The sequence below is a fragment of the Mesoplodon densirostris genome, chromosome 2, assembly GCF_025265405.1.
Source record: "Mesoplodon densirostris isolate mMesDen1 chromosome 2, mMesDen1 primary haplotype, whole genome shotgun sequence".
Lineage (NCBI taxonomy): Eukaryota > Metazoa > Chordata > Mammalia > Artiodactyla > Ziphiidae > Mesoplodon > Mesoplodon densirostris.
The window spans coordinates 128,085,493-128,106,864 of NC_082662.1; the positions used below are offsets into that span (position 1 = coordinate 128,085,493).

The following is a 21,372-nucleotide window of genomic DNA, read 5'->3' on the forward strand; positions in this document are numbered from 1 at the left end:
TTGGACAAAGTGAACTAACTGTTAACGAAGAGCAAGTTTGGCTTAAATGAAGCTGTATGCACTTTTCAATATCAATTACACACAGGGCCTTTAGTTAAAAAAAGAAAAAAAGTTAAACTATGCTATTTGAGTTTGAGGAAGCTTCTCTGAGGGTCGCCAGACCCCAGGTTAGAAATGCTGCGCCAGGGGTCTTACGTCATTCTTTAACAACCCTCAGGCAGCAGGGAGTTAATGACATTTTCGCTGCATATGTTCAAGTTTATTTAAAAAAATATGCAAGTCACTTCGGTTGACAGTGTCTTGTACACAGTTTTGAAAGAATCAGGGCAAACTTTAACAGAGTCAGTTTTTATTTGAAAAATATTTTCTGGGAATGTATCAGTGTTTATTTTTGAGACTGACAATTCGGGTGAAAATCGGGATAAAAACAAAAAAACAACAATTTGGTTGAAATCAAATTGTTTGTTTTCATCTATTTAGAATTCTTTCCAAAAAATCTTGGTTCAGGAGGAGGCTTTTTAATTTATTTTATTCAGTGTATCTGCTGTTCTATTCAAGCACCATCTGTCTCGCAGGTAGCTAGCTTCGTGGAAGCGCCGACATAACTGGGTGAAGCCCTCAGGGCTCAAGGAAGGACCACCACAGACTCTGTGGACACCTCCACGTCCCAGCTGGGCGACCCTACAGCTCAGTCTGCAGGGGCCCGCAGGAGCTGCGCGGCCCTCACTGGAGCTCACAGTTCTGAAGCCTCCCCCTACCTTCAGGTCATAAACGGGCCTTTCCTCCCTTCGTCATCATCTGTGTCTTTGTTTCTTGTGCGTGTTTCCAGCTTTCTTCATGAATCCTTTGGTGTAACGAGGTAATCTCCATGATTTTGAACATAATCGCATATGTCTGCTGGATCCATGCACAAGTTTAAATCAAATTAGAAAGTAAATTCACTGCCAAAAATGCTCAAAAGTCATAGGGCCAACTGATTAATCACCAATAAGTCGGTTTCAGATGCTGTTTTCTAAACTGTAAAAGTGACGCATCTGAAGGGACTAAAAAGGCATCCCTCCCCAGACTGAACACTGAAGACGGAATCAAACAGCCTGTTGGGACAGAGCCTATCAGAAAGTGCAAATCAGCTGAAACCATATCCATCACCAAATAAATGTACAAGTAAAATAATCTTGATGTAAATGACAGTCCTCTAAGTGGACAGATCATCTCCATTCTTTCCCGCCTCTCAGATGCCATTCTACCCAAGAAAAGACTCTTAAGTTCCTCACCAGCTGCCGCCACCCATCCCGGCCAGATGTTAGAGCCCCAGGCGCTGGGTCACAGACCCCTGACCCTGCTCCCAGCTGTCAGGCCTTTGGTAAGACTCCCCTGGGGCCCAGGTTCTGCATCCCGGACACCACCCCTCAAGTCCCCACCCCCCAACAACCACAATCACTCCCACGGCCCAGTCGTCCACTCCCGTCCCTGAAGAGAACAGAGGAGAATCATGTTTGGGGTAAGACTGGGTTAGTGTTTTCATGTCTCTATTTCGCTACAAGAACTAACATAGCAATTCATGATGTTTCAAAAGCTGTCTCCCAGAAGTGTTTTCCCCAGGAGTGAAGCAGGAGATTCATAAAGCCAATGTTTTTAATCAGTCCTAAACTAAGAACAAGTCAGAAGAGCAGCCTTGAACTTGGCGATCAGCAAAGTGAGCCACGTCCACTGGGTCAGCTGCAAGGCCGGCCCGACTCTCGCCAGGCTGGCCACCACACGACAGGAGCGTTTCAGGGGAGACGGGAATTCTCATGGCCAAAGAATGTCACAGTGGCAGTTAGGACGTTGAGCGGCCCCCTCGGCCAGGCATGTTGCTGTGCATGTTTCAGAAGTTAAGCAGGAACAATTTAGAACAATAAAGCCTCCTAAACCAGCTAGATGTTTCCTGTCAGAGGCCACTGGCCAACCCGAGCTTGTCATCTGCTTCAGGGCCCAGGGCTCAGGCACAGGAACAAATTGGAGAGATGTGACTCAGCTTCAGAGCAGCTGCCCAGGCCAGAAAATATCCTTCTCTTTTGAGAATCCAGTGGATGGAGATTTTTAGAGTTTGACGTGCAAAATTATTAGGCTTATTTCATCCAGGCTGGGAAAATGGAAGCCTTTAGCTAAACCATCCTGAAACCAGAGACAAGCCAGAGGACTCTCTCCGGGAGAAGGGTGGGTGTGAAGTGGGTATGGCCGGTGACTCTGGAACCCTCGGAAGGCAGCACCCTCCAAACACCTGCCGGGGTCACATGGCGGCCTTCCTTACCTCAAGGGCTCCCTGGAAACTAAACTCACAGTTCAAGTTTATTCCACGGCAGAAACAGGTCTAACGCCGCACTTGGGCACAAAGAGTGAGCCTTTGGTTTAGAGAGTAGGGAGCTTGCCTGGGTTCCTGTCTCCTCTTTGAATGCTAGTATTTGCTAATGAAAGCCAACCTTTTCTCTACCAAGCTTCTTTTGTCATGTTCACATTAAAATAATTCCAAATGCAATATCTGAATCTGAAAGATCCCTTTAGAGATGAGCCAGATGGGCCAGTATCAGATAGCATAGAATGGTCAAATCGTTTCTGTTGCTTCAGGCAAGGGAAAAAAGACCTGCTCATTTTTCTGAAGAATTTTGAGGTTTTAGGGGTTTTTTTAAATGCATTTTACAAAAATTTTGCAATCCATTTGGCAATTATCGGGTTTTTTAAAGCCCTGGAAGAGGTTTCTAAGCATTGATGATCCATGTGAAGATCTAAGTGGGCTGTCAGGTAGGCAGATGGGGAGTTAAGAGGCAAAAACCCCACAGGATAATGATCTGGTCCAGAATGGAGAAGAAACTGCCACATGCTCAGAGCTTGTATAGAAGACTCTCCACAACCCAAGTTCTGAAGTCGTTCTCAGCTCTTGGAGGCCAGGAGCTCCACTGGTGCTGTGAGTCTCTCCAGCTTTCTGGAGCCCCGATGGCCCCAACCTTTGGCTGGCACCACCCAGGGCCCCCTCAAGGACCTGCCCAGACAGCTGAGTTCTGGTTGAGGTCTGGCCGCACAGGTACAGGATGAGGTGACTGCACACATTGGAGGAGCTGGGTGAGGGCAGTGAACATCGTTCCCTGGCTGTTGGTCCCACAGGATCTCTGCCCAACCTGTGCTTCTCCCAGGACCTTCCCCAGTTTGGGGAGGAGAGAGGAAAAGAAAAACCCTGATATTTCTTTGGCCTGTAATACGCAAGACAACCTGCCATGCGCCTCGCAGCTGCCCTCATTTAACACTTCCAGTGCCCCTTTGAGTTAGGCTGGTATGGTACCCACTATGCCGATGTGGAAAGTGAGGCTTAGAAGAGACTTCAATGACTTGTTCAGGGCCTAGGGACAACGATGCATTCTGGAATCATTCTCTGTTCTTTCTGCCTCCCAACACTTTCAGAGGCTCTCAAACCCTAGTGTCTTCAGTGAATTATCCAAACAGCTCGTTAAAATGCAGATTCCTGGGCCCTGCTCCCAGAGATGCTGTCTTGGTGCGTGTGAGAAGAAGCCCTGGAACCCATCTTCCTTTATTTATATGTTATATGATGCTTATACAAGCAGCCCGGATGCCTGTGTGACTGTAGGGCATGTGGCTTGTGCACCACCCTTCCCTGCGAGCAGCCTCAGAGGCCCTGGGAGGGGACAGTGCAGGTGTGTCTCTGTCCCCCAGCCTGAGCTCAATGACTGGCTCCCGGTGATGCTCATTTACTATTTGTGGAACAAATGAGGACTTTTGCAGAGGGGTTTGGTGGGCTGAGTGGGAAAAACCCCTCAGAGGACAGTGGCTCCTCTATACCTGTTTGGGCACATGGCCATTTTGAAAAAAGAGTGAGACAATGCCTCATCGTTTTCATTTCCTGATGCATTTTTCCCATTAATCATTCCAAGCACTTCTTGCACGGCGTCCCCCGGGCACTCATGGAGCACCTCATTATCCTAACAAACTGCTTGATGGGGTAAAAAGCCCAGCCTCCCTGACAGGGAGAGAAGCAATTTAGGGGAAAAAAAAAAGGTTTCATTCCCTACAACAAACTCACCTGGACACTCTTTCCCCCATTATCCCTGCTGGTGGCCCCAGACCTAACCTGAACGGGGTAAGTCTGTTAAGGAGTCAGACTTAGGCTCCATTTTCAGTGTCCCTACTTGCTAGCTGTGTGCGCTTGTTTGAGCCTCAGCTTCCCCATCTGTAAGATGGGGATAATCAATCTTGCAGGCTTGTTCAAGAGTAATGAGAGTTAATGCATGCTATCTACGGATCACTGCCACACCCTCCACAAGCACTCCAAACCCTAGCTCAATTATCAGCCAGCTGATTTAAAGCAAGACTCCTACATTCCATTCACGGGGACTCCCCTAATTGGGAGCACCTCTTTCCTTCACCAATTCAAACAGACACGTCCCCCGGGGGCAGTTCAAAGCCGACCTCCTCCAGAAAGCCTCCTGACCACAGCAGCCCGCCCTGCTCTCCCGCCTCCCGCACTCCTCGGCGGTGGTGCACTCCGTGTGGCTTAGATGCTTCACTGTGGGTCTGTTCTCTCGTACGAACTTTAGCTCGCCAGAGAGGGCAGGTCCAGGGCCCGCACTTGTGTGTCCTCCACTGTGCCCAGCACAGTCTTCAAGATCTCCCTCCCAGCTCATTCGCTAACCAACGTGACCCCCCGGGGATTTTAGCCTGGTAAGACGCAGCCCTGTAAAAGGAACAAGGGAAAGACCATGTGTACCCCGGTGCGTGCTCTGGTGGGTGAGGCGCCCTGCACAGTACCTGGGATCGCAGACGTCCCACCTCTTCAGACAGGCTGTCTCTCCAGCAGAAGCTGGCTCTGCTTGTTGAGGAGGTGCACCAGCTGCTGGGCTGTGGCCTGGCTGTGCTTGTCTAGTTGCTGTAGCCTGGAGAAAAATCCACCGCAGAATTAGAGATGGGTTCTGAAAACTGGGGGCAGTAGGCCTCAGAGAGCAGGGGAGCAAAGACTTCAGCCCCCTCCCTGTATTCCAGGGCTCTGTGTGCTGGAGGGAAGGTCCTGACAACGAACTGCGAGCTGGGAGTCAGGGTGACCCTGAAGTGAGGCCCTTGGACGGACTCCCTAAGGTGAATGGAAGTGTATCAGATACGAAAGGGAATTGGGAGTCTTTTCGGTGAGCTGTCAGTTAGGGAGCCCACAGATAAAACTGAATTAAAACTCAAACCTTAAACTCCCAGAGGTCAAAGATGAGGGACCTAAATGCCTCCACTGTTCAGCTGGAAACATCTCTGGCAGGCTGGAGCAGACAGCCGGTCCCGGCTGGGGAAGTGGGCGAGGGAAGGCGGAAACACTGAACTAAGGGTTTTCCATTATTAATCACTCAGTCAATCACGAGCTCCGGCATCGCTGACCAGATGTCTTTAAAGATCCTAAATTTGTCATTCTGCTGATGGGCTCTCCTCTCCAGACTTGCTAATTCACTATTATCCTCATTTGTCCACAGACGGCTTCCTACAGCCAGTAGCACACTCACCCATGGAAATGTAGGCCTTGGATTAAATTTAGACTTGAACAACTACCCAGAACTGTTCCGGAAAGAAGTTGGGTGTGTCATATGCCCTTCCTCACAATCCTCAAAAAGCACCAACAGTGAAATTAAGTTGTATTTTCACGGGAAAAGGATTTTAAAAGCTCAAGATGCATTTCAAACTTCAGGCTACATGTCCCGCATTGAGTCAAAAACTTCGAAGATGGTTCTGCAGACCCCGGGCTCAGCCTGCCCTCAGTTCAAGCTCTCCTGCAACCCCGTTTCTGGCGGGCTCTGACCACAACTAAACATCTGCAAGGACAGACATTCGGGACTTAGGTAGGGGTGGGCAGACTTGTTTACTAAAATGATGCAGCACCTGGAGACAGGTAGAACTAAAACTGCACCCCGGGAAACCTAACAGTGGTCTAGTATTTTACTCACGCTCTCCTCGGGTTCTTCCGCCAGTGGCAACCCTCCCCATTTCCCAGATGGCACCTACCGCCTGCCCCAACCCCTTCTCGAGCTCCAGTGGGTTTTGCAGGAGGCTGTTCAAGCTGCCCCAGAAGGCACACTTACTGCACCCCGGTCTGCACCCCTATCCTCTCCGCTGAACACTCTGTGCTCTGGGTTTTCAGTCACACCTGGTTTTCTACTACCCCTCCTTCGAAGTGTCCCACATTGCAAGGGTGAGAGGAGGGAACTGGAAATACCGGAGGCAGGGGTCTAGCAGGCGCTGCGCATGCTCCCCAGGTAGGAGCCTGCTCTGACCACGCCCATAGGTCTATGCCCCGCCCACTGCCCCTGCTCTTTCTGGAGAGAGCAAGGAACAGACAGTCCTTTTTTTTTTTTATACAGCAGGTTCTTATTAGTTATCTATTTTATACCTATCAGTGTATACATGTCAATCCCAATCTCCCAATTCATCCCATCACCACCCCCCACGGCCCCGTTTTCCTCCCTTGGTCTCCATACGTTTGTTCTCTACATCTGTATCCCTATTTCTGCCTTGCAAACCAGTTCATCTGTAGCATTCTTCTAGATTCCACATATAGGCGTTATTATACAATATTTGTTTTTCTCTTTCTGACTTACTTCACTCTGTATGACAGACTCTAGGTCCATCCACCTCACTACAAATGACCCAATTTTGTTCCTTTTTATGGCTGAGTAATATTCCATTGTATATCTGTACCACTTCTTCTCTATCCATTCATCAGTAGATGGGCATTTAGGTTGCTTCCATGACCTGGCTATTGTAAACAGTGCTGCAATGAACACTGTGGTATGGACTCTTTTTGAATTATGCTTTTCTCAGGGTATATGCCTAGTAGTGGGATTGCTGGGTCATATGGTAGTTCTATTTTTAATTTTTAAGGAACCTCCATACTGTTCTCCATAGTGGCTGTATCAATTTACATTCCCACCAACAGTGCAAGAGGGTTCCCTTTTCTCCACACCCTCTCCAGCATTTGTTGTTTGTGGATTTTCTGATGATGCCCATTCTAACTGGTGTGAGGTGATACCTCATTGTGGTTTTGATTTGCATTTCTCTAATAATTAGTGATGTTGAGCAGCTTTTCATGTGCCTCTTGGCCATCTGTATGTCTTCTTTGGAGAAATGTCTATTTAGGTCTTCTGCCTTTTTTTTTTTTTTAACATCTTCACTGGAGTATAATTGCTTTACAATGGTGTGTTAGTTTCTGCTTTATAACAAAGTGAATTGGCTATACATATATATATTTCCCTATATCTCCTCCCTCTTTCATCTCCCTCCCACCCTCCCTAACCCACCCCTCTAGGTGGTCACAAAGCTCCGAGCTGATCTCCCTGTGCCATGCGGCTGCTTCCCACAAGCTATCTATTTTACGTTTGGTAGTGTCTATATGTCCATGCCACTCTCTCACTTGGTCCCAGCTTCCCCTTCCCTGCCCCCCAGCCGTGTCCTCAAGTCCATTCCCTACATCTGCGTCTTTATTCCTGCCAAGGAGAGTCTTATTTCCTGTGTTTGTAGCTACTTAAGACCAGGTTCAGGGTCTCCCTCGCTCCGAGTCTGGGTTGCAGTCTGGCCCTGCCCGGGCTCCCGATTCCCTGGATCAGGCTGGGGCAGAACCCAACCAACAGCAAGGATCTTCCATCCAAGTGTGAGCACTTTCCTGCTTCCGTACTGTATAAATTACATTACCTACCCTCCCCCCACCCCTCCCCCACCTTGTCCCCATTGCCCTCCTTCTGATATTGGAGGAGAGGAAAAAAATGTTCCTCTGGTGAAGCTTTGGCATCGCAGCTTTGGGAAGCCCCATCTGCCCCCCACTGCCATCCATCACGCTGTTACGTGCAGCAATTGTTCCTGAGAGCACAGTCTCAAACCCACCCCAGTGGTATCAGACCAAAGCGAAGTTTTCCTCCACCGAATCCTCAGCATGGAGAGGCTGGGAGGAGCAATGACATCGACATCCCAGGGAGCAGAGAAGCCAGGCCAGCCAGCTAGGGCCAGGGGGGCATTCTGCCCAGGCTGACCCACTCATCTGAGCAGCGACTCATGGGTCTGGAGTGGGTCCAGCACTGGAGTGGGTACCTTTGAAGACACAGAGGTGTTGAGAACAGACTTTTTCCTTGAGAAGCAAACAATCTAATGCTTTGCTATTTAAATCAGACAGGCAAAAACATCCTCATTAGCAGCTGAGCTCTCTAAACCATCAGGTGTAGGTGGCTTTCCCCCTCCAGTCAAGTCTTGGGTGTGGAGAGAGCCACAGGCTAAGAGCTACTGAGGTATCAGTAGCCCACTGACCTCAAGTTTGCTTGAAACAAATGAAACAGCAACATGTGATAAATAGGTGACATCACCGAGGCTTAAAGTCAAGAAGGTGCCAGGAGTGGTCATCCTCCACGTGGTCCCTTGCCCTGTGTATGGGTCAGTGAGATAACGTTCCTGCTGACTGCTGGGTTTAGTGTGTGTTTTGGGGCTCCTCGAAAGAGTGGCTGCCGGATTCAGGGCTATGGGCTGAGCCAAAGCCTTTTCTCTCAGCACAAACAGCCGGACGTGGGCTGGCCGCACCGCTCACCGCCAGAAGTGGGGTCAGGTCCTGCCTAGACCCTCCTCCAGTGGAGCCCTCAGAACCTAGATGAGGCTCAGCTGGTGGTGTTCTGCAACATGTGGGCCTTGGAACCCTGCAGCAGATATCCAGGCGCCCAGGTCCCGCCCAGGCCAGATCAATCAAGTCCCCAGGTGTGAGCCCCATATCAGCAGCAAACCAGGGTTTTCCTGCAGAAGCACCACTGATATAAGGAGTGAGACCCTTGGGAAAGTCCTGCCTTCCCTCCAGGAGGCTGAAGCCTCACTAGCTTCACAGCTGAAGAGCCAAGGATGGCTTCACTCTGATTCAACTTGAACTCCAAGCAGTCCCTCTAAGGAGTATTTTTTCTCCCTTTAAAAAATACGCTCCCGGGCTTCCCTGGTGGCGCAGTGGTTGAGAGTCCGCCTGCCGATGCAGGGGACACGGGTTTGTGCCCTGGTCTGGGAAGATCCCACATGCCGCGGAGCGGCTGGGCCCGTGAGCCGTGGCCGCTGAGCCTGCGCGTCCGGAGCCTGTGCTCCGCAACGGGAGAGGCCACAGCGGTGAGAGGCCCGCGTACCGCCAAAAAAAAAAAAAAAAATGCTCCCTCCTTTCTCAGAGTCAGCCTCTATTGTGTCACTTTATTGCAGCAATAAAGTCAATCACAAGCTCAGAAACGGTAAAAACAACAACAAACCCAAATTCACATTTGTTAAAAAAAAAAAAAGCAAACACTACAACCCAGGTTTTACATAAAACAGACTTTGTTATGGAAATATATTTCAGTGGCGGCTCTCTCAAGGCCTATTTTGAATATTAGGAAAACAGACATTTTTTTAATTAAAAAGTTATTTTTTGTAACAGCCTTCCCCAAACACTGTACAACCCAGCCTACGCTATTCATGAATGCTTTATTACCATCAGCTAAAAGAGACTTCTTGGGGTGTCCTATTGACACATACACTGTTTTATTTTCCATGGCGGTTACTGCTCTCATTTTTGTTGTGCTTCTAAGCTCAAGTCTTCAGCCAACCATAGCTGCAGCTGCCACCACTGACAAGAGCTAACATTTACTGAGCCTCTGAGCTTATTCCTCCATTAAAACTCACTACAATCCTAAGAGGTACGGCTAGGATTATCATCCCATTTTACAGCTGAGAAAACTGAAACCGACAGGTTCAATTAACTTGCACAAAGTCACACAAGGAATAAGTGGTAGAGCGTGGAGGCAAAGCTAGGCCGAGTACAGGTGTTCTTAACCACCGTTAACAGTTGGTTAATTCACTGAGTTACCTCAGCAAACCAACCAACTCTTGGTAAACAGTTCTCATGATGTCAAGAAATACAAAAGATCCCTTCCCTTAGGGGGTTCCCAGCCAATTAAGGAGACAAAAAGGGTGCTGCACTGAGGGTACCACCAAGGCATTAAACCACAGGGTCAGTACGGTAAGTGCAAGGACCAGGAAGGCTTGTGCCTACTTAGGAAATGGATCACCATTTTCACCATCATCTACTAAGTGCTTACTATGTGCCAAGTGCTTATCATTTATTAACTTTTTAGTGCTCATGACAATTCCATGAAGCAGGAACTGTTGTTATCCCCACTTTAAGGATGAGGAAACTGAGGCATAGACAGCATATGACTAGTCCAAGGTCACTCGGCTGGAAATTTGGGATGTGAAAAGATGAACGGGTATTGGTCTGGCAGGGGCCAGGGCAGGGCCTTCCCACATGGGAGGTGGTACTGTAAAGGCAGTGGTGTCTGGAAACTTTGATCTGTGCAGTGTGGCTTGACCAGAGGCTGTGGGCTGCTTGGAGGGAGGTGATGCTGGGACCCAGTAGCGATTTGAGCCGAACTAACAATGGATGTTGTCCTTCAGACAACGGCATTGCCATTTACCAAGAGAGAATGGGAGGAGGGACAGGCCTGGGGTCAGGGTGAGGTACCTATGAGATGCCCACTCACCCCCCCAGAACTTATTCAGCTTGGGGCCTAGAAGTGTCAGGCTGGATCACCAGCTGTGCCGCCCAAACCTGTCAAGAGGTAAGGCCGTGAACGTGCCAGGAAAGTCTGGCAGAGATTTTCAAGTTTGTTAAAATTACAGATACCCAGGCCCCCACCACCTACTGGCCAAAACCTCTGCTGCAGCAAGAATGAACATGGCCAGGCCCAGGCCTTGGGGAGGAGCCGCCTGTCAAGGCTGGCAGAGGGCATGGAGCCAGAATACACTGATGGATGACGGGAGGGCGGATGAAGGCCGGGAGAGGAGAGAGGCTTGTGGGAGAAGCAGGGCAGCTTGTGAGTGGCCGCCTGCCCTTCAGTAGGGAACTGTGGCAGAGGCTGCTTACAGGGGAGGGAGAGGCGAGACCATCCGAGAGAGGGGCCTGTCTGAGCACGAGGCAGCAAGAGGGTGTGCTGAGGATGGAGAGACTTGAGCCGCTGGGCAGGGTGCCCTGGAGGAGGGAAGAGAAATCCTCAGAGCTGGGCTTCCAGAGGCAGGAGGCACCTGGGCAGCAGGCAGGCCCTTCTCCCAGAGGCAGAGGGAGGCAGGCAAGGTGAGCCTGAACCTGAGAGGCCTCCTGCTCAGCAGCCTCCTTATTCTGCCGCAGGTAGAGGGTGCGACGGTTTGCTGAGAAAGGAGGCCACGAGACAGGAGGTGCTTTGCAGGATGAGGGAGCTGGCCAGGGGCAGTGTCTCCTGAAGGGGTGCCTTCTCAGGTGGACACTGGCATCCCAACCTGCCCTCCGGATGATCTCACCCCCTTCTCCGAGCCCTGCAAAGCCTGGGTCAGTGGGCCCCAGACATCCTTTGGCTGCTTCCACCCACAAGCTGGCGGCCCCCTCTGCCTGGAACATGACTCCTCCTAACTCACAGGGCTGGAAACTACTTGTTTTCAACGTTCAGGTCTCAGCATAAATGTCCTTCTGAGAGGAAGCAATTTCTTGTTCTGTTTGGGCCCTTTGTTTTGAGCCACTTCCTGAACAAGGCGTGAAGTAACTAAAGCAGAGAGCGAGGCTGCCCTCAGGGCCCTTAGGAGGGGCCTTTCAGACAGCAGCCCCTCCTGCAAGGAGGGGCCAGCCGACAGCCTGCCAACCACACAGAGGTTCTGCACAGCAGGAAAGAGAGCGGAATCATCAGCTTTCAGACTTCAATCCCTAATTGGGATGCTCCTTTCCCAAGGCCTGTACCTCATCTCTGGAACAGGCAGGTGTACATCTCCGGAACAGGAAGGGGAGGTGTTCCATCCTCTCCCAGAGACCCCCAGGACATGCTCACTGTCTGCACCGTACTGTCCCGGCCCCCAGGGGAGCTGTGGCTAGGCCAGGCCCCTCAGGGGCAGGAGGCCATCCCTTCCTGAGAAGCCCCGGGGCTCCCCTGTCCTCACAGGGCACTGCAGCCACAGGAAGGACACTTCCAGGCTACTCTGCACCCAGGCTGGGGTCACCATCCCGATCAGGGCCCATTTCCTTAAGGACCTGCCACCACTGGGCAGACTGGGGCCCCTCAGAGGAGAAGACCTGCTGCATAGCAAGGGCTCACCTGTACAAAGGCTCCCTGGGAATTACAGACGGGCAGGGGCAGCAGTTACGATGGGAACAAGCAGGCCCAGGTTTCCAAAGCCCAGGATGCAGATACAACTAAAGGAGACTGGAATGTGGGCTGGGCCCAGGCATGTCTCTATTGGTCCAACAGTGATGCTCTCCGCCACACCCCGCATGCACAATCAGAACCAACATTTTTTTTTTTTTTTAAATATGCACGACTTTAAGATAAGATGGAGCAAGTGGTGAAATACAAAACAACTTTATGGAGCTGAGTGGGCTGGGAAAAATATCTTATGCAAAACAGAAGCAGTGCAAGCTGCCAGCTCTGGTCCTATGCTTCAGACACTCATTTGCTATGAATACTGTGAAAGCAAGTGAATACATACATTTAAATTTTTGTATGTTGTATGTGATACATACAAAATATATGCAGTGTCTAAATAAGTTATGAGGCATAATAATCAAATGAACACTTGTGAACCTGGTGCCAGTGCTGTGGGACCACTCCCTATGTATTTTCTCCAGCCCAGCCCCCTACTTACCCCGGAGGTGGCCAGTAACCTCATGCATATATGGTTTTTGATCAGAGGTTTTTGTTTCACTCAACATTTAACCTGGGAGCTCCCTACAAACTACTGTGGGTGGTGTTTTGTTTTGCTTGATTGTTTCTGGTGGCGATCGTGGTAAAATGTCTTTTGTCCTGCAATGTTTTCAGACTAGAGCCCTTTCTCAGATAAGTGTTTGCAAAATGCTCAGACCCACAATTTCCCTGGAAGAGGGGCTTCCTCATGTAAATGAAGAACACTTTTCAGCTAACATGTGAATTTCAAAGGTGCACATACTGTGACTGTAAAATGTGCACTCAGTTCTCTACTATTCCCAGTAGAGTACTCTAATATTTACTGAGCATTTACTAAAGGCCAGGGAGTATTGTAGGCAGTAACTAATGAATCCTCATAACAATACTACAAGTAGGTATTTTTATCATCTGCATTTTGTGCATAAGAAAAGCCAGGCACAGAGAAGTTAGTCATTTGCCCAAGTTCAGACAACCAGAAGGGGTGGAGCCAGGATTAACAAGCCACAAATGGCGGGTTCCTCCTTCTGTACCCTTCGCACATGGGTGGGACCACCCTAGTCACCTGTCTCTGAGTCCTCCTTGCCTCTTCCCTCTCTGTCCACATCGATTCTGTGGACCATCCCCTAAACCTTCTAAACCCCTCCACAGCTTGTTCTATCCCACGCATCCCACCAGAGCACCCATCTACACTTACTACAATCATTGCTGGTCGGCCTCTCCCACTGAACAATGAATAACGTTTAAGGACAGGAATGGGATCTTGTTCAGCTTTCCATCTCCAGCACTTAGCAAGGTGCTGGACAAATGGTGTCAGAAAGAGCAAACCGGGCTTCCCTGGTGGCGCAGTGGTGGAGAGTCTGCCTGCCGATGTAGGGGACACGGGTTCGTGCTCCGGTCCGGGAAGATCCCACATGCCGCAGAGCGGCTGGGCCCATGAGCCATGGACGCTGAGCCTACGCGTCTGGAGCCTGTGCTCCGCAACAGGAGAGGCCACAACAGTGAGAAGCCCGCGTACAGGAAAAAAAAAAAAAAAAAAAAAATGAAAGAGCAAACCACTTACCAGTGGACAATATTTATACCAAATATAATACCTGTAATTTCATCTATAGTATAAGTACGTTTTAGTATTTAATAACTTTGTTCCCGAAAGAACATAACATATAAATCAAATAATTGTAAGTATGCTGTTGAAATCTGTCACTTAATTAAAAGAATCCTAGAACAGATGAATGAGTGCTGGACTTGGAAACAGGAGACATGGGTTCAAATTCCTATCACAAACTACCTATTTTACTTGGGCAAGAGGCTTGATCTCTCTCAATCTCAGGTTCTCCACTTCTAAAATTGAGCAAAGAATACCTCCTGACCTCCTGAATCAGAAACCCTGGGGGTGTAGCCAAGCAGTATGTGTTTTAATAAGCCCTCTGGTTGATTCTGATGAATTCTCAAGTTTAAGAACCACTGGTATGCTATAATTCACAGTATCAATCACGTACAAAATGAGTTCTTCTGAAGAATAATGTATTTTGCGTGGCTCCAATTTTGATAATCAAAACAGCCAACTGTCTAAATGAAAACTATCCTAGTCTACTCCTAAGTTTTGGTGTCAGTCATAAAAACTTAAGCAAATTGTGTGATCACTTTGAATCTCGGTTTCCTCACATGTGAAATGACAGGATAAGCTAGAAGTGGATCAGCAAACTTCACACCACAGGCCAAATCCAGCCTGGTCCACTGTCTGTTTTTGTACAATCTGCAAGTTAAGAATGTTTTTTACATTTTTAAATGATTGAAAAAAAAAATCAAAAGAAAAACAGTATTTTGTGATGTGAACATTCTCTGACATTCAACTTTCAGTGCCCCTAAATAAACTTTCATTGAAACACAGCCATGCTCATCCACTGGCGTATTGTCTATGGCTGCTTTTGCACAGTAACAGCAGAGTTGGGGAGCTGCAACAGAGACCATATGGCCACAGAGCCTAAAATATTTATTACTTGACCCTTTAGAAAACAAAGTTTGCCAGCCCCTGAACTAGAAGATGACTAAGTTCTCTTTGAACTCCAAACTTCTGCAATACTGACTTTATAGAATTGTACTATGTCCCTATCCTCAAACACCGCCAGCTATCTAGTCAAAACAGTACACCTAGGTTGCCCAAGTCGAAGTTTTGAAAACCCAATTACCCTAATTACTACTGCTCTAGGTAATTAATTTGGTGAATAAGCCATATTAAAGTTGTACACTTTGTTCCAATGCTTAAAAATTGCTGCCACATTTTATGAAATTCCGTCTCATTAACGTGGCCATACAGATCAGCTAGAATAAGCCATGTGCTCGGAAATCTGGAACACATTCTAGCCAGTTATCCTCACTTAGAAAATTAAGGCAGTTTCACTAGCTGGTTTGCTGTTTAAATATCCTTTGCCCAAATCTACCCTTTTCAATAATGATTTCAATGGAGGAATTCATTCTAAGGGTCCTGAAATTCTGGGGAGAGTTTACATTTCCAATAAAGACAATTTACATTCCTGTACTGCCCCTTTAATTTTTCATTCTCTCAAATTTCCAATGAGCCTTGGCTGCCTGTGGAGTACAGCAGGGGGCGGCGGCTTAGGGCAGCACCAGGGAAAAGACCCCTGCTCTTCTCTTCAAAAGGGTCAGGTCCTGTTAGACATGTTAGAGGCAACTTAGGGGTCATTCAGTCCTGCCCATTATGGTGAATCTGTGCCCCAGAGAGTACAAGTGATCTGTACAAGGACCCACAGACTGTCTAGAGTAAATCTAGGACTGAAACCCATGTCTCTTGACTCCAGATCAGTCCTCTGCAGCATTTCAAAATCCTTTTTTTTTAAAGGCCCTGACTTCTATTCCATACTAAAAAATAAGGACCTTGAGAAAGGTGACACACTGGGTAACGTACTGGGAAATGGCTGACCCATTTCCCCAAAAAGGCTGGGGAAGAAGGAGGCAATCCCTAGCTCAGTGCTTTTCTACCTGCCTCCGTGAAGAGCACCAGTTTGGATTTTATTATTGTTCTTTTTTTTTTTTTTTTTGCGGTACGCGGGCCTCTCACTGTTGTGGCCTCTCCCGTTGCGGAGCACAGGCTGCGGACGCGCAGGCTCAGCGGCCATGGCTCACGGGCCCAGCCGCTCCGTGGCATGTGGGATCCTCCCGGACCGGGGCATGAACCCGTGTCCCCTGCCTCGGCAGGTGGACTCTCAACCACTGCGCCACCAGGGAAGCCCCTATTGTCCTTTTTTAACTTCCACTCTGTTGCAGACTGATAGTTTTGTGAAGTACTATAAAAATGCTGTTACACTGCCTAATTGCTATAAAAGTTTCTAAGCACTTTCAATCTCTGTTCTTACCTTGTCACCGACCAGTTTGAGGACTCCTTGGTCTGGGAACCACAGACTGGCGTTGGCATGAAGGGTGCAGGAACCAGAGGCCAGAAGCTCCAAAACCAGCTTGGAAAACTCTCTGGCGGCGGCTCAGGCGCCACAGGACTCTGGGCGAGCCTGAGGCAAGGGAGGGCCCCGGCGGTGGCACCCTGGAGTCCCTGACAAGGTCCCTGGCTCTCTGCTGGACCAACAACTGCTTAAAACACAGCTGACTCTGGAAAAGAGGCACAGTTTCCCCTCAGGTCATTTAGGAACATCTGCTGCGTAGCTACCTTGCAGTCTTAAAAGAGCATGTGCTATCTGACCTGGCTGAGCTTGTAATTCCCTTGGAGGGCTGGGCATGAATAAAGGATCTGCATCACGAAACAGCGGGGACAGGAGCTGACATGGCAAGAATCTTAGACTCTGAAGGACGTAGGAGACCATTTGCCTTAAGCCTCAGATACCCTTAACCAGTTCTTTGTAAAACAAGAGCAGAGTCATGGTGAGCACAGCTCCAGTGTGCAAAGAAAAACAGGACAGAGGAATGAAAACTGTTGAAAATCATAATCTTTGCAGAGTAGCATCCAGGCCACTTAGATGTTCTAGAAGAAAAACCCACATCACCTCTCCTGCCACACCCGGCCTAAACCTAAGCTCGAGCACTCTCTTTTCAAAAATTAGTTATTTGGGGCTTCCCTGGTGGTGCAGTGGTTGTGAGAGTCCGCCTGCCAATGCAGGGGATGCGGGTTCGTGCCCCGGTCCGGGAGGATCCCGCATGCCGCGGAGCAGCTGGGCCCGTGAGCCATGGCCGCTGAGCCTGTGGGTCCGGAGCCTGTGCTCCGCGACAGGAAAGGCCACAACAGTGAGAGGCCCGCGTACAACAACAACAAAAACAACAACAAAAATTAGTTATTTGGAAATATTTTCATACTTATAAAAAGTTGCACAGTGTGGCGTTTTCAGGAAGAGTCTGTTCTCAGGCAGTCCTCCGGGTGCCCCCAGAGGCTAAAACCCTCCTCGAGCGGTCCTGGAGTGTGTCAGGTTCCACACTGCAGTGAGGTTCCCGCTAGTTTCTTCATGTTAGACCAGCCCCATCCTTGAGGTAGTCATACTGGTCACAGAGGTGTGACGAAGTGAGAGTGAGCCCACGGCGGCAGCTAAGGAACCAGACTCAGTCACCACGGCGCACTTACTGGCACACATTTAATTAGCTTTTAATAAAAGTAATTTGATAACTACTCCTGGTCATCCACTATAGAACTGTCAATGCTGAAAGCTTTTTTATTTAGCTTCTCTTCCATCTATACTGAGGCAGCCTCCCCGCTGACCCTTGTCAAAGAACCCCATCTGCTGGTTGCCAGGGTAACTGAAGGCAACCAATTGAGCTGAACAGAGTGACTCAGAAATAAAATCTGCAGCCAAAGGAATTCTGCTAAGAGTAATAAATCATTTAGTAAAAGGGGATCCTCCACACAGTGATGAGTGTCGGTATAATATGAATGCATAACTCTTCCAGCGAGAAGGTCCATGGAAGATCAGAGTGATCAGGCCTGCCAGAGGGCTCATTTGGTTGCTACTGGGCTCAAACAGCAGAGGAGTCCGATCCTGCCCATTTACGTGCGACCATGGGGGAGAAGGAAGCAGCTAAATCGGTTGTTTAATGTTTGGGCTGCGAAATTCTGAGTTTTAAGAAGTGGCAAGAGAACCAGTCCAGGCTTCCAACACTCCTTACTCTATTTTTCTAAAGTACCACAAGTAAACAAAACGCCCCGTGTAGCCCAGGAAACTACTGTGGCCTTGAGGAAGGTGGCAAAGAGAACAAACACCAAGATTGCTTTGGAATAAAAATGTCTAGCACCATCTCTTTGTCATCAATCAACTTTTAGGTGCTCCAAGCAGAAGTCATCTATGTGCACAAAATATGCAGTCCTTGAGATAGCAAGGGAGACAGGATTCAACTCAGAGGGTTGGGAGTATCACCATGGAATGGTCTCAGAGAGGGTCAGGGCTCTGTATAAGAAAGGCAGAAGAGGGCTTCCCTGGTGGCGCAGTGGTTGAGAGTCCGCCTGCCGATGCAGGGGACACGGGTTCGTGCCCCGGTCTGGGAAGATCCCACATGCCGCGGAGTGGCTGGGCCCGTGAGCCATGGCCGCTGAGCCTGCGCGTCCGCAGCCTGTGCTCCGCAACGGGAGAGGCCACAACAGTGAGAGGCCCGCGTACTGCCAAAAAAAAAAAAAAAAAAGAATGGCAGAAGAGAAAGGGAAAACGAGGCCTCCGGGGGGCTGCACTGGGTGACAAGAGGCAGCACGTTGCAGGCCCCTGGCAGTGGGTTCAGTGTCGTACCTGAGTCCCTCACAGCACAGGACTCCGTTCCCAGTCCTGACCCTCATTCCTGGTGAGCACCCGCTGTGTAGACTAGGAATCCCTACAGCCAGTCCTGACCCTCATTCCTGGTGAGCACCCGCTGTGTAGACTAGGAATCCCTACAGGCAGTAGTGCCCAGATTTTAAGAAGAAAAAGCCCCGGACGCGCTAAATCATCCATCCAGCATTTAATCTGTATATGGTCGTTCCTTAGTGGTTGTGATGGGAGAGGCAAGGTTAAGGGCAGTAGAAACAACTGCCCCGATAGCCAGTTACCATATGGGATGAGGCCGCAGGGGTGTGTGCTGGGGGATGAGGGGTGGTGGTCAGGGCAGCCTTACCCTGCAGCGCCGCCCCTCTCATGTTGCACCCCACCCTTTTAAGAGGTGTACAGGCAGGATGCTGACATCTTCCCAACCCCTGACCCCACAGAGCCATGGGAGGACCCTGTATCCTAAGTCACCCCCAGAGATAATTTCCTGCTTTAGAAAAGAGCAACTGCCAAGCAGAAGGTAGGTCCCCCCCTCCCCGCATCCTACATGCCGCCACTGAAAGGATTCATCTTAATAGTTTTAGTGAGATTCCGTAGACGGCGGCGTCAGGAGCGGCTGTGCCTTTTCCGGGGGCCCGCTTGTCCAAAGAGCCCACCAAGCAAAGCACTCCCGGGCCACTGCGCGTCCGGGAGCCGCCAGCCCGGCCCCCACCCAGCGCTGGGCGATTGTGCCTCTGCGGGTTGAAGCGTCGGCGGGGCTCCACGTGCGCCTCTAGCGCCCACACCTGCGCTCGGCCCCCTCCGGGCGCCCGCGGCTGGCAGGGCGGCCTCGCGCTTCAGCTCCCGCCGCCACCGCCGCCGCCGCCGCCGCCGCCGCGGGCCCCGCCCGGCCCCGCGTGGCGTCCTCCTCGCGGCTCGGCCCGGCCCCGAGATGGTGGGGGCCGCAGGCTCCGGCGGGCGGGCCGCGGGCGGGGGGGCTGGTGCCCGGCATCTGGCTCCGGAGGCTCCGCGGGGGCTCGCGGGGCCTCTGGACTGCGGCAGAAGGAGAGGATTAAGCTGAGATGGCAGTTGAAGGAAGGAGATGGATGAAAGCTTCATTAACTCCAAGCTCACGTCCCAATTTCTTTCCCCTGAGAAGCAGTGCGAAAAAAGTTTGGTTTCCTTGTGATGGGAAAGTGCTGCGTGATTGTGTTTCCTTTTCTTACCTTTTAATTCCTTATTTGTGAACAACAACAAAAAATTAAGCATTGTTTGTTGATCATGGAGGACTCCAATTTTAATTAAACAGGAAAAAAATTTTGCTAATAGAGAGGCTGAAGAAATACTACAACCCGTTTTAATATCTATGTTAGTGATTAAGCTTCTCACGTGACTTAATTGAAACTGGCGAATATCTTAAGAACTCAAAGAAATGAAAATTAAAAGGGTGCTGGGTATGACATGTCTTTATTTTCCCCCTCCAATCTCGCCCAATAACTAAACTGACTTTTATGATCAATCCTAAAATGTGCCATAGAAAACAGGACTTCCTGATTCCATAAAAATATCTTGAGTACTGCTTTATGACACAGTTGTTCATGCTTGAATTCCCTCTCCGTTCTTACAAAGTTACCATTAGTTACACTTCTAAACCCTACTTCCAATTCTTTGTCTCTGCTCACTCTCCGGAATTCTCCTCCATATTTCAATTCCCAGACACTCTTGAACTTTGCACATGCTGCCAGTTTCAGCTTGCGCAGAATAATCAGTATATTAATTCCACTCGGAGACAGTGAGATTTTTCTAACACAATCTGCCCAACCTGAACTCTTTCCTTCAGAAACACTTTGCCTTTAAAAAGAAACTCCCAGCATGAACCTCGTATGAAGCGACATGTAACAGACAGTGCATGTGGCGCTGGGCGAGCAGCTCAGAATTAAAAGAGAATTTTTCACTTTGTTTCTTTGGTGCCATGTGCATAATGTACATGTGGACAAAACTGACATCAGACATTTAAAGCAAAAAAAGAGTGGGGGGAGTGGGGATGTGATGGTGGAGGGAAAGAAAGAAAATATGTTGATAAAAACAGTAACTTCTGTTAATCTACATTTTTCAGTTACTGTCTTAATTAAGAATGTTAGGAAATATGTTGCAGTTTAATTGCATTGTTTCAAGAAGTTCTAATGCTGACAAATTTGGGACCATGTACACTTGGATGGTAAAAGGGATTGAAGTGGTAATTTCTTCCAACTGGTAGATAATCAAAATTATGCTTTCCACAGACAATCCCCCTGCCCTTGATCCTAAATTCAGACGACAAAGTAAGAATAGCCTAACACTTAGCATGTTCAGTATGAAATGAGCTCTGAAAAAGAAAGAAAGAAAGAAAGAAAGGAACGTGTTTTTAACCTATGTGTATGAGATAGGAATAATTTTTCAATATAAATACAAAGAATTCACAAGAAATGAAAGAGCACTTTATCTGAAATTTCTGGGTAATGTTATTGTCCTTGTAGAAAGTAGTTATTCAGAAAAAAGTCGGTAACAATCTTCAAATTATTCTCTGATGACCTTAAGACAGTAAAAATCATTTGCCTCAGCCACAAGTACATAAACATAATGACAGTCTGAAGACACATTCAGATGTCAGGACACTGTGTCCTTTTCTCCTCCTGCAGCACAGAAGCTCTAGGCTTCATTTCTCTTTGGAGGGAAGACTGCATCATCACAAAGCAAAATAAATTAGAATGTATTTTCCTTGCTCAGAATACCTTTGATAGAAGTTGTAGTAGACAGGGTAGCCTCCCACTTGCTACAGTTTACCACAGCCAACTCATTTTTAACCTGGATGTTGCATTTCTTACTTGATTCCATTGTCTGGGACCTGGTAGCTGGGCTCACGGCCTCTGAGAAGGGAGGTGGCCACTCACACAGCACAAACCAGGCGC

At 48.9% G+C, this 21,372-nt stretch overlaps 1 protein-coding gene across 2 annotated transcripts in view; it reads right to left on the reverse strand.

The window, feature by feature from the left end:
* Window positions 1-21,372, reverse strand: part of SDCCAG8 (SHH signaling and ciliogenesis regulator SDCCAG8) — a 274,761-nt gene that overhangs the window by 5,139 nt on the left and 248,250 nt on the right. For both annotated transcript variants that reach the window (XM_060090899.1, XM_060090898.1), the window contains one exon: window positions 4,798-4,922. In XM_060090899.1, the coding sequence (XP_059946882.1) occupies window positions 4,823-4,922 (100 nt within the window). In that variant the 3' untranslated portion in view covers window positions 4,798-4,822. The remainder of the gene's footprint in view (window positions 1-4,797; window positions 4,923-21,372) is intronic.